General features: G+C 36.8%; 1 protein-coding gene across 8 annotated transcripts in view; it reads right to left on the bottom strand.

The window, feature by feature from the left end:
* Window positions 1-12,260, bottom strand: part of LAMA2 (laminin subunit alpha 2) — a 623,859-nt gene that overhangs the window by 40,519 nt on the left and 571,080 nt on the right. For 6 of the 8 annotated variants that reach the window (XM_045058020.1, XM_045058022.1, XM_045058025.1 and 3 more), the window contains 4 exons: window positions 11,808-11,946; window positions 8,969-8,980; window positions 6,081-6,201; window positions 3,489-3,665 (listed from right to left, as the gene is read on the bottom strand). In XM_045058020.1, coding sequence (XP_044913955.1) covers window positions 3,489-3,665; window positions 6,081-6,201; window positions 8,969-8,980; window positions 11,808-11,946 — 449 coding nt within the window. The remainder of the gene's footprint in view (window positions 1-3,488; window positions 3,666-6,080; window positions 6,202-8,968; window positions 8,981-11,807; window positions 11,947-12,260) is intronic. The other 2 variants (XM_045058023.1, XM_045058027.1) reach the window with 1 other exon arrangement.

The raw sequence follows: 12,260 nt of genomic DNA, 5'->3' as shown, positions 1-12,260 counted from the left end.
AGCTTCTGGAAATCAGATCCGACTCCCAATCTCATGGCATTTTGAGTGTTTAGACTGCAATTTGTTCTCTGAGCTGCTGGAATAGATTGCTATCACCAACACGTAACTTGTCTCCCACACTTAGAAAGAAGGAAGACAATTTTTCATCCACAAACATGACTGCTTTCTTCTTGCTACTGTTACTATAGCAACCAGTGTGGTTTTGAGATCAGATTATGAACCCCAGGGAGCTTGAATGCATTCCTTGTCCCCAAAGCTGATGCCACGTGTGCTCCCTTTCTTGTAGAGCATGAGGGCACCATGATCACTCGGTCCGCTGTGAGTCACCTGCGGTGGTGGAGAGTGTTTCAATCACCTATCATAATGCTTTTGATGATTTACTAAATGGTCTAGGCAGCTGTATGTCCAAAGCACAATGTCCAGAGGGCCTGGACTCGTGCTCACCATCCATCAAAGAGACAACTGCAAACCACTCGCTCAATTAAAATTTTCTCAGGTGAATGACGGTTCGATGTCTCAAACTCTAGCAGAACAGAATCACAAATAACCCTATAGCATCAAAACGTTAGCTTTGGAAAATAAAATATGTCAGTGTAATCAGCATTGGTTCTACAACAGACGTGAACTATTTAACATTGTCTCCTCTTTCAAATAGCACTTCGATGAGATTAAAAAAATGAATATTCATTATCATTAAAATGTTGAAATGTTAACATATTATTTCCACTTTACTTTGTAGTATAGGACTTAATATGTTCTCATTTTAATTGTTCTAATGGGCACATGTTCTATTTTAGGAACTATCCTGAAAGCTGGTGATTTAAGTGCATTTATTTAGTCTTGAAGGGGAGAAATTTGGAGCCAGTAGGTGGTGCTTAATTATCTGACAATGACCTGGGAAAGATATATCCTTTAGTAAAAACTACTTCACAATGTTTCATCTGGTCCTCTTATTATAACTAGCTTATCGTTCATAATAGTAAGAAAATAATTTTATTTTTCAAGATTAAAAGATAAGGAATTTAAGAGGAAATTTATATAAGTGCTTATGTGCAGTAAGAAATGAGAGAAAATAACACTCTTTCCCCTCTATATTCTTTAAAAAATATTTTCCTTATGACTATTTGGTACATTACCCACAACATAAGAGACATGTAGATAATGAAGCTATGTTCACAACTGTACAATTAAATGGATACCTGTAAATCTACACCCAATTTAAGAAACAGTACGATCGCATCTTCTGTGAGTTTCCTCCCAACACCATCCCCCAGGTTCACTATCTTAGAGGTAACCACAACATGGAATTCATGTTTATCATTCCCTTGCTTTTTAAAACTTATCTTTGAAAATTCACACATATATCTGTAAACAGTATGTAGTTTTATGTGTATTTTATTTATTTTTGTTGTGTGTGGACAGGCGAGGGGCAAAGAGAGAGGGGGACAGAGGATCTGAAGCCGGCTCTGCACTGACAGCACAGATCTCGATGTGGGGCTCGAACTCATGAACTGTGAGACCATGACCTGAGCCGAAGTAGGATGCTTAACTGACAGAGCCACCAAGGTGCCCCACTTTTTTTTTTTTAAGATTTTATATTTAAGTAATTTCTGTATCCAATGTGGAGCTCTGACAATCCCAAGGTCAAGAGTTGCACGCTCTACCAACTGAGCCAGCCAGTTGCCTGTTTAGTGTTACTTATATTAGAAATCTATAAAAATGGCATCATACAGTATGTAGTGCATTTTTTTCATTTCTCTTCAGTTTCTAATATTCATCTATATTATTATTTTTTAAAATCAGGAATAGGTATTAAATATTACCAAATGATTTCACTGCATCTATTGAGATGATTATATAATTTTTAGATTTTCTGATATTAAAATACTCTTGTATTCCTGAGATAACTGAAGTTACTCATGGTTATACATCTTTGAATTTATTTTGTTTGGTATTTATTTTTCTTAGGGAGAAGAATAAGATTTATTATATAGTATTTTGGATAACATGGGTTTCAACTATGTGGATCCACTTATATGCAGATTTTTTTAGATAAATGCAATACAGTACTATACATGTATTTCTCTTCCTTATGATGTTAATAACATTTTCTTTTCTCTAGCTTACTTTCAGAATACAGTGTATATAATACATTGCATAATACATATAATATACAATATGTGTTAATCGAATGATTATGTTATGGGTAAGGCTTCTGGCCAGTGGTAGGATATTTGTAGTTAAGTTGTTGGGGAATCAGGAGTTATATGTGGATTTTTGATTGTGTGGAGGGGAGCAATGTCCCGACCTCCCATTTTGTTCAAGGGTCCACCGTATTACTGGTTACCCAATTTTAAATGATTTTTTAAAAAACATAAAATCACAAACAACACAACCTGGTTTATAAGGATGCATGCATATTTAAGGACATATTTGTAAAGCATTCCATTCTTTGGTGATGGCAGACTAGATAATTCCTATGAACTCTTTCACTGAGAAAAGCAAGATCATGTGGAAAAAATATATATTTAAAAATATATATTTAAAAACATTAGATTGAAAGTACTGGAGAAATACCAAGGCAGTAAAGAGTTATGGTGCCTAAGAGACAGCTTTTAACAATCAAATGGCTATGGGCTATGAAAATTGAAGTTCACACCTTATAATGCAGACACTATGTAGGCTTTAAGTTCATGTCATGAGTGAAATTGAGCATAGACTACTGTCCATGCTTGTGTTGGTTGTACTCTATTAACATTCTCTATCCCAGGTCCATTCCCTGCCTTCTCTGTGTCCAGAGAGAGTGGAGTGGGTTAGGCTTCAACAGACTGCATCATGTTGGCTAGTCAAACTGGGAAATTGATCCTAGAAGCAATTTAAATTTGAATTTAAGGTATCCTAGCTGAATATCTACAGACATCCAGATAAGGAATTGGATTTTGAGACAAGAGAATATGATTGTAATTAGAATATATTTTAAGCTTTCTCTCTTTAAATACTCATATGCTAAACCCATACAGAATATAGGTGCAAATACAAGCGTGACTGCACCTAGGACTGACCCACAAGGAAAATCATAATGGAGATAACTGTCCTAAGAAAGATGATAGGAGAAATAAACAGTGCAAATCTAAATGTATAAAGACAATTTATAGGGGCACCTGGGTGGCTCAGTTGGTTAAGCGTCGGACTTCGGCCCGGGTCACGATCTCATGGTTTGTGAGTTTGAGCCCTGTGTCAGGCTCTGTGCTGACAGCTCAGAGCCTGAAGCCTGCTTCAGATTCTGTGTCTTCCTTTCTTTCTGCCCCTCTCATGCTCATGATCTGTCTCTCTGTCTCTCAAAAATAAATGTTAAAAGGTTTTTTTTTAATAATTAAAAATTAAATAAAGACCATTCCAAAACCTAAATGTCTCACCCGTCTCCTTATAAAATAACTGTTTTATATAAGAACTAGGGAAAATGCATTGTTAACCAGGTCTGAGAGTACCTGTCCAGTTTGCCTTCGTTTCCTACGAGGTTGTACTGGCGTCCCTCCACTTCCCAAGAGAATGATCCCAGACTCATTCTTGGTGCTGAAGGACAGGTTGATTTCTGTGCCTACATCAATCGGTACAGGGGACAGCTCTACGAAACCAGGCTTTGGGAAGCTGACTGTGTAAACGTTCTGTGGGTAAAAGGGAAAAAGAGAAGAAAACATCAGAAATAAAAATTTAAATTAATTTCTCCATCTCACTCTCCTTCAAGCACTCAGTGGCACCATAAAATACATTGTTTCAGAAAGCATGAAACTCAAGAGTTACATGGAAAACTTAGGAGCAACTGAAGAAATACTATCTCCAGGCATGACCGAACTTTCTAAGCAGTTTTGGGTTAAAATAAAAATTCTGGCATCTGCTTTTATTTGAGCACTTTTGATGTAAAATACAGATGATTATCACTGATCGATAACATTTTCTTTTGGTTTAATTCTATCTTGCTAAATCTCTCTTGAAAACAGTCTCAGAATCCCTTAAATACCCTCTGTCAACTAATTGTTTATATTTTATAGATGATGAGTACGACCATGGTTTATGTCTGCATTTTCCTCAGTGATAAGCCCAAGGTAAGATGTCCATTGCTATCAAATGTATAAATATATTCTAGAAAAATTTAAAAAATCAGGTAAAACCTGGATCTTAAAAATAAGCACACCAAACATTTCGTAGTCCACTTTACTTCTCAAAATGAAAATAGTAATTGTCCTTAATGATAAAATTAAAGCAGTAACATTTCAGATAGTAGCAAAGTGTAAAAGAGAGAAAGCAAAACTCACTCCATCTCAAAGCTGTTCAGAAGCACATCGCGTTTATTCATTCATTCGTGTGTTCATCATTCATTCATTCATTCATCTTTCACAACCTTGCTCTCTCCTCCTTTTTATATTTACACTGAATCTTGATAGGCACATTCCTTTGTAAATTCCTTTTTAAATTTATGTATGTGGGAGATAGCTCTCTCAGGAAACATAAATTTCATCATCACTTTTAATGGCAGAAGGACGTTCCATTGTATAAATGTGCTAGGATTTATTTAAGCAAGCCCATGTAGTTGGGCATTTTGAGTGCTTAAAACGGTCATTTTCAAAGTTCTGGATTTTGCTGGAATAAAATCATGGCATCCTCTAGCACAGGATATTTTCCCCCACAGGGTTTCAGGCCCAGGTAAGTGACAGAAGTATTGTAAAATATATCCTCTATTTTTGTTTCCAATTTTCAAATGATAGACTTTTGGATAGTTCTGATAAAACTACTGTGCAGACTTTTCAATATTTATCCACATCATTTCTGCCTCATATTTCAGTTGTAAAATAATTCCTGGTGACGGAAAATTGCCTTTATAGAATTATCATTTTCACACATACAGGCTATTAATTTTCTGGACAGTTTGCCATCCTCATGTATATATCTTTGGGATGTGGATGAGAGTAGCCTTTGCAACCTTAAAGCTCTTAGTAAAACTTCCTTAAAGAAGCCAGCATGGATCCTTAGAGTTCAATTCTGTATTTCCCTAGTCCTTATTCCTGAGCTTCTCATAATGGATATCTATGGCCAATTCCAAACTAGAGCCTCCAACTATGAACCATGAAGACCCCGAAAGTTCTGGTCTCACAGATGGATTCACTTCTCCTTTCTCCTATTCTTCCGTGATTTCCCTGAACTCTATAGCCATGCTTTAAAATAATTTCAGTTGGAGAAAGCAGTGAAATGAATAGTTGTGTCATATCAAGGCAATCAAAATTTTGTAAGTATGATATTTTTAAAATTTTTTAAGAAACAAACTCATTGCTTTCAGGATTCCCATAAACTTCTTACTAATATTTCCTAATGACTGTTGACTCTTGGTCAGAGATATTTTAAGAGAGCAGAGCTGGGTCTATTATTTCTCTCTCCTATGAGTCGGCCCCTATCGAAGAGTCAGAGCAGACTAGGTAAATGGAACTAGGGGTAGCTTTGGGTACAAAGAAAAGGTACTGAAGATACCTAACAGCAAAGGGCTTTGCAGTCCTGTCAAAGATGGTCTTTGTAGACAGTTCCTAGTCTGTGCCATTTCCAAAGAAAAGCAGGCTTGACTCTCAGGCTGTAGACACGATGCTATGCACTAATGATTATGGTATAAACGATTACTTGTTATTTGTGTAAATTCCTAGTACCTTCCAGAAAAAAATTTAAGGCTGCTAATAAAGCTATATATGACACAGGGAGATAAAATAAATCTGAAATAGATTAACAAAAATGAGGAAAGGGAAAAGTAGTATTTGAAAAGGAGAGAGAATCAGAAAAGAGGCTAACATTAAAAATAGATGTTATGAAGTATTATCCATGTGGGAAATTGGTTCACAATCTGGGGTCTTCATCACACCATTTCCTGCATTTATGTGATTATGGTAATTTGTAGAAGTGCTGCAATCTTGCTTTGTTATTTACGTATAGCTAAGAATTTAAAATATATTAACAAGGGATTGCTCCCCGTAAGAGCACCCAAACTAAGTCAATTTAGTCAGATATGAAAGCATTTAGGAAGCCATTAAAAACAAACCAACCTCCAGTGAACATCCTTTGGTAACACCAACGTAGTCAGGGCTACTGAGTATATTATATGGAGTTCTTGAAATTTCAATATCTTTGAGGCAGCCCGAATATTTCTTCAAATTTACTTCTGGTCTGTTGAAAAGTTACACGCAAAACAAAAGCAACGTCGTTAGGGACATGGCAGTATGGTGTTTGCGACTACCGGACATGAGCCAAATGGCGCGAACTGACACATGGGCAGGCACGTGTTTCTCAAATTGTGCATATGTGCACACATGTACCCAGCAAACCACGCTTCCATTATCCACTGGTTGGATGAAGTGCATGTTACCCCATCCTGCAGAAAGAATCTTTATGCAGTTCTTCCTCTCTTTTAAAAATAATCTTACCCACAGCACTTAAATTACAGGAATTACTGATTTGTTAAGTGCTTCATATGTGTAAAAAATGGTTTTCTTTTTTGTACCAAAGAGTAGATAATTGAGTAGGCAGAGTAATAAAACTATGAGCCAAAAAAGTTAAAATTTAGGGGAAAAATTTAGGGAAAACATGGGAAACATTTATTTTGAAAAAAAAAATTTTTTTGTCATTGAGTTTTTTTGGGGGGAGAGAAGGGGCAGCTGAAGATTAAGATAATGTTATATTTCTCTTTAAAGGTTTAACTAAAACAAAGCCTAAGAAACTTTCTTTTGGATTACATAGTCTAAAAAACATACTTAAACATTGGATTTATAGATTGACCCCAAAGTCCTTATTTTATAATGGGGCAATAACAAAATCAAGCAACCAAAGGCACAAAACCCATCTTCCGTAAGGTTGAAAATGTCTTCTATTCCCAAATAACACTTGCATGTTTCCTTTTTATTCATTATTGCTTAGAAAAAACCCAACATGCTAGCACATGTGAAGTGCTCAATGGATAGCAGCTAGTAGGATGTCAGTGATGATCCTTCTTTATTTAGTCGATAGCAACACTGTCCAATAGAACTTTCTGTGATGATGGAAATATTCTGTTCTGCATTGTCCAAATCAGTAGTTTCTGGTCACATGTAGCGATTGGCACTTGAAATGAAGCTTATGCCAGTGAGAAACTGGACGCTGTTATTTAATTTTATTTAATTTAAAGTTAAGTAGTCACTGTGGCTGATGGCTACCATATTGAATAATACAGGTCTGTTGGGATAAAAAATAATAATACTTTCTTTTGGTGTTAATAAGCATCTGTAAAACCTGCCCAATCAACACCAAAATATTATTAGGATAATGATTAATTCTCTCATTGTCTCACGATGCCAGGTTTCCCCTTTTTGCCTCAATAAAAAACGTAGGGCATGCAGAAAAACAGGTGGGAAAGAAAATCAGACCCTAGCATGTGTATCAGGTGATTTATGTCATGCCACGTATTTGTTCTGTCTTTTCTCTCTCTGGAACTGCTTCATTTTCTTTGGTCATTTCCCATTATTCCCAAGGTCTCCTCCTTCTGCTCAGTCGATTTGTTATTATGAAGAACATGCCCAACTGGAGGGTAAGGATCTTGCTTATATTCTTATTTATAAAGCATAGGGAATGGGTGAATTTTATTCCCAGTGTTCATTTGCTTCCATATTTTCTTTTAAAGGATGACTGCTCTATCACAAATTTTTCAGAGGTCCTATCAATAAAGTAAGTCTCTTCTACAAGTTATATAGTTCACTGTTTCACGGACACACAATGAACTATTTCAAAACACGATGATTTAGTAGGCTCAATGCTATGAAAAGCACGGGGGATAAGCAATCACATGTGATCAGATTCCTAATGGTAACCACAGGCCTCTTTTCCTCTGTTTGCCTCAAAGGCAGCATTACAAAGCTACACAGTGTCACTCCAGAGTTTCATATATTTCCATTGAAAGCCAGCCTTTGCCTTTTAGCCATCCCAGCAAAAAGCATGACTAGGCTCATAACTATATTGTGATAAAACAACTTGGATAATTTTTTTTGTATATACTTTCATTTCTATACATTCTAGTTTCTGGTGTTAGAAGTCTACACTTTGTTTTAAAAATGTCTTGGCTAAGTTAGGCCATATTATCTCCTTTCCAGAAATGTGGCATAGCTAGGCTCTGAAATATCAAAACACCAGGCACCAGCCAGAGTGTGCCAGCCCTGCACATTGCTGGGTTTGATCAGCCACTTACGGAGGCCTGCTGCTCATAGCTTTCATGCTAATGTCTTTCTGCAAACAGGAATTAAAATGCTCCTGGGAAACTATGGGGACCGTCCACAAACTTCATCACCATTAAGGCAAATACTGGTTTAAAATATATTATTTCCAGAGATTCCTTTTATCTGGCTTCATGGCTAATTCTAAATAAACATGACAATAAATAAACAGCTTTGCAAAGAGGTGCAAGGGCCCTGTAAACATTTGCATAATTGCAGGCTTGCAAAAAGCAGCGAGGCAGTGGTGAGCATTTGGGAGCACAGGCTGATTGTTCAGCAGACAGCATGGTACTTGACAGATGGGAGTCCAGGGTTCAACCCAACAGACCGCTCTGCTTGGTCCCCAGAGCTACGTCGTGCCCATCAACCTGACCAGCTGACCTTTGCATGTGTGCTCCTGCGTATGTGCACCAGGGGGCACTGTGCGTGGGCAGTTCAGAAAGGAAGCAGAGCAAATCTGTCCTCACAGCTGGTGAAATAAGTGAAATTGCAGCCCGATTCACGGTGGGTGAGCAGCAGCATCTCGGTAAGTAAAGGGCAGCACGAGAACTCTCAGAATGTATTACTTGCTCATGAAATGTACTACGAATTAAGCTGCATAGGTATTGCTCTGCTTCTGCACCACTGCTGTGTCTAAGAAGCCACATTTACCCAACCCATGCACTTGAAGAAGGCATGCATAATTTAAGTTTTACCTTGCTTTCATACTAGGTCAAAGGGAAGAGAAAAAAAAAACAAACACAATTTACTTGCAATTGCATTTTCATTTAGTAAAACAATACACTTTAATCATAAGTCTTTTTAAAAAGTATCACATGGCAATCTTAAAAAGAAGGGAATGTGAAAAACCAACAGAACAGAAAACAGACATATGCCCTTGACCCCTGTGAAATTCGAATCCAAAGATGACCATTTTCTTTCCACACCATTCTATGAGAAATGTTTATTTTGAAGTACAAATGTTTTTTCAAAAAAATTTTTTTAACGTTTATTTTTGAGGGAGAGAGACAGAGTATGAGTGGGGGAGGGGAAGAGAGAGAGGCAGACAGAATCCGAAGCAGGCTCCACACTCTGAGCCATCAGCACAGAGCCTGATGTGGGGCTCGAACTCACAAACTGTGAGATCATGACCTGGACCGAAGTCAGATGCTTAACCAACTGAGGCACCCAGGCACCCCTTTTTCTTTTTTTTTTTTTTTCAATTTTTTTAACGTTTATTTTGAAATACAAATTTAAAATACTAATTTTAATCTATCTGATGAATGAGAAAATGCGCAAACGTTGCTATGCTGTAGTATTCATGAGTTGTTGACAAATATTGCCTCTCGATGAGCTTGAACTTAATATATGTAAAAATAATTTATGTTTACCTCATCTTTTGAACTTTACCATATTAAGATCCTGTCTGTGGGCAAAGTAACAGCAAACTAAGAATGCAAAGCTCCTTGCTTACTCACAGATATATGTCTAAAGATTGTATGGGGAGGGGCGCCTGGGTGGCGCAGTCGGTTAAGCGTCGGACTTCAGCCAGGTCACGATCTCGCGGTCCGTGAGTTCGAGCCCCGTGTCGGGCTCTGGGCTGATGGCTCGGAGCCTGGAGCCTGTTTCCGATTCTGTGTCTCCCTCTCTCTCTGCCCCTCCCCCGTTCATGCTCTGTCTCTCTCTGTCCCAAAAATAAATAAACGTTGAAAAAAAAATTTAAAAAAAAAATAAAGATTGTATGGGGATAATGTACCTTACCATAGAAATACCATAATTATAAAATGCTGTACTGAGCAAGTAAAAACATTTTAGTGACACAGATTTATTAAATATGCAGTCTGAAAACAAATGTATAAACCTATCTCAATATAGCTAACAAATATACCTTTATAGATATTTCCTAAAATCACTTTATGGTAATTAAAACCAAGTCATCCCTAGAATACATAAAGCTACATCTTGATAGCCTTATTTTGGCTATATTTAATTCACTCATAGGGAATTTAGTTAATGATCTTGCAAAATAAATCTTAGACTGAAGCAACTGTCGGATCTGTATTTATACAGTGCCTGGCACATAGTAGATTCTCAGCGAACACTTGACAATAACAGATATTTGAGTAATGACTATGTCACAGTCCAAACGCATTTGATCTGCAATGAGTTTTTCTGACCAGACACTGTAAGTGTACATGCTTAACACAAGTATATCGTAATATGGATGAATGCAGAATGAAGCCCCATGAAGCTTATCAACTTATACTCTTGAAAGGCTGGTATTTAGTTGCTTGGTCCATGAATCTAGGTACAGGGAGAAGAGTAAAACTCAGTCTGTATGCTAGCTATCATAAAACGAGATTGAAATTGCACCGCTCATTTGGGAAATTCAAAAACAACTGACTACCATATTTCTCAGTTATTCTGAGAATCCCTCCAATCATAATGTGTCTTTTAAGAGAAGACACACCAAGGGGTGTCTGGGTGGCTCAGTTGGTTCAGTGTCTGACTCCTGGTTTTGGCTCAGGTCATGATCTCATGGTTCATGAGTTTAAGCCACCACACTGTCAGTGCAGAGCCTGCTTGGGATTCTCTCTCTCTCTCTCTCTCTCTCTCTCTCTCTCTCTCCCTTTCTCTCCACTTCTCCCTCACTCACACTGTCTCTGTCTCTCCCCAAAATAAATAAGCTTAAAAAAAAATAAGAGAAGAAACACCACGATAGGACTTTTATAACCATTAAGAACTAACAAGCCAACTAAACAAAACAAAAATTAAAAACGAGGTAGTCTGTATTTATAGTAAGTTCTTATGTTTAACCAAGTCAATTCATTCCGTTCTAATTAAACTCAATTAACATTTATTGAGCACCAAGTGCTTTATAACTCTTTTTTCTTATGAGATGTTTTATAACAAGCAGTAAATTAATTAAATACACATGAAATATTTCCTGAGATTTTTTTAGTTTCTTGAGTTTATTTTTTGAACTAAACTATGAGTTAATTATATCTCTCCATCCTGCTATCTAAAAAACATGTGTGAAATTAAAAAAAAAATGCTGGCAGGGACACAAGAATAACTAATACAGCTTTAGCATTAGACATATGGGAAAGCTCCAACATAGCATTAGTATGCTAATGCTTAGCAACAAAATAGGTTATACTCACAGTATTCTGGAACACTGACTGATTTTTAGAACACTAAGCAATCTCAGTGTCCCATGATGTGCAGTGAATGTGTGAGGAGAAGAGCAATTACAAGACGCACATTCAACTCTAGTTTCCACCTTTAATTACTTTTACAATTCTTTTCATCAGGTGAATATGAGGGAAATAGTGATTTCCATCCATCTCTTCAACAAAGATATCCAATTAATCCTTGGGCGTCTAAATCCTGGTGTTGTTCTAACATGTAACATGATTTTTTTTTTTTAATTAAGCCTTTCTGCAACTAAAGGTTATGCGACATTCCTGTTGTAATTAAACTGCAGAACTCCAGTGAGCAGGGTGGCCATTTAATTAAAACTTAATCCTTAGCTCTAAATATACACTACATTACCTCAAGTTTCTCAGTGTTGGCAGACCACCAAAATATATTTTGTCATCTGCTTTCAAGTCAAGACCAAAGTTGTTTCCAGAAGATAAAGTTGCTAGGTTCTCCTCCTGGTTAGTATCTATATCTACAATTGATATGTTGGCTGTAAAGGAGAGAGAAAGTCTTACTTGAGCGAGACGAACCATGTCTGTATTATCACTGTTACTTCAAGATAAATTTACTTTAATTCTCAAATTAACATCGACTTTCCCAAGCATTTGGACCACGTATATCTATTGAATAATTGCAGAAGTAATGACATCAATAAAATAAAGTATTAAACTATCCACAAAGAGGGCTTAAAAATAATAGCCTGACAAAGGAAAGAAGAGAGGGACTTCTCTGTTTAGTCTGTTTTGTTCAGAAAGCAGATGGGAACCCCTTATCTCATTGATTTTCTCCCCTTCATTCTGACGA

The sequence above is a fragment of the Felis catus genome, chromosome B2, assembly GCF_018350175.1.
Source record: "Felis catus isolate Fca126 chromosome B2, F.catus_Fca126_mat1.0, whole genome shotgun sequence".
NCBI lineage: Eukaryota > Metazoa > Chordata > Mammalia > Carnivora > Felidae > Felis > Felis catus.
Note: the sequence above shows the minus strand (reverse complement) of the source record. Positions and strands in the feature narration are given on the sequence as shown.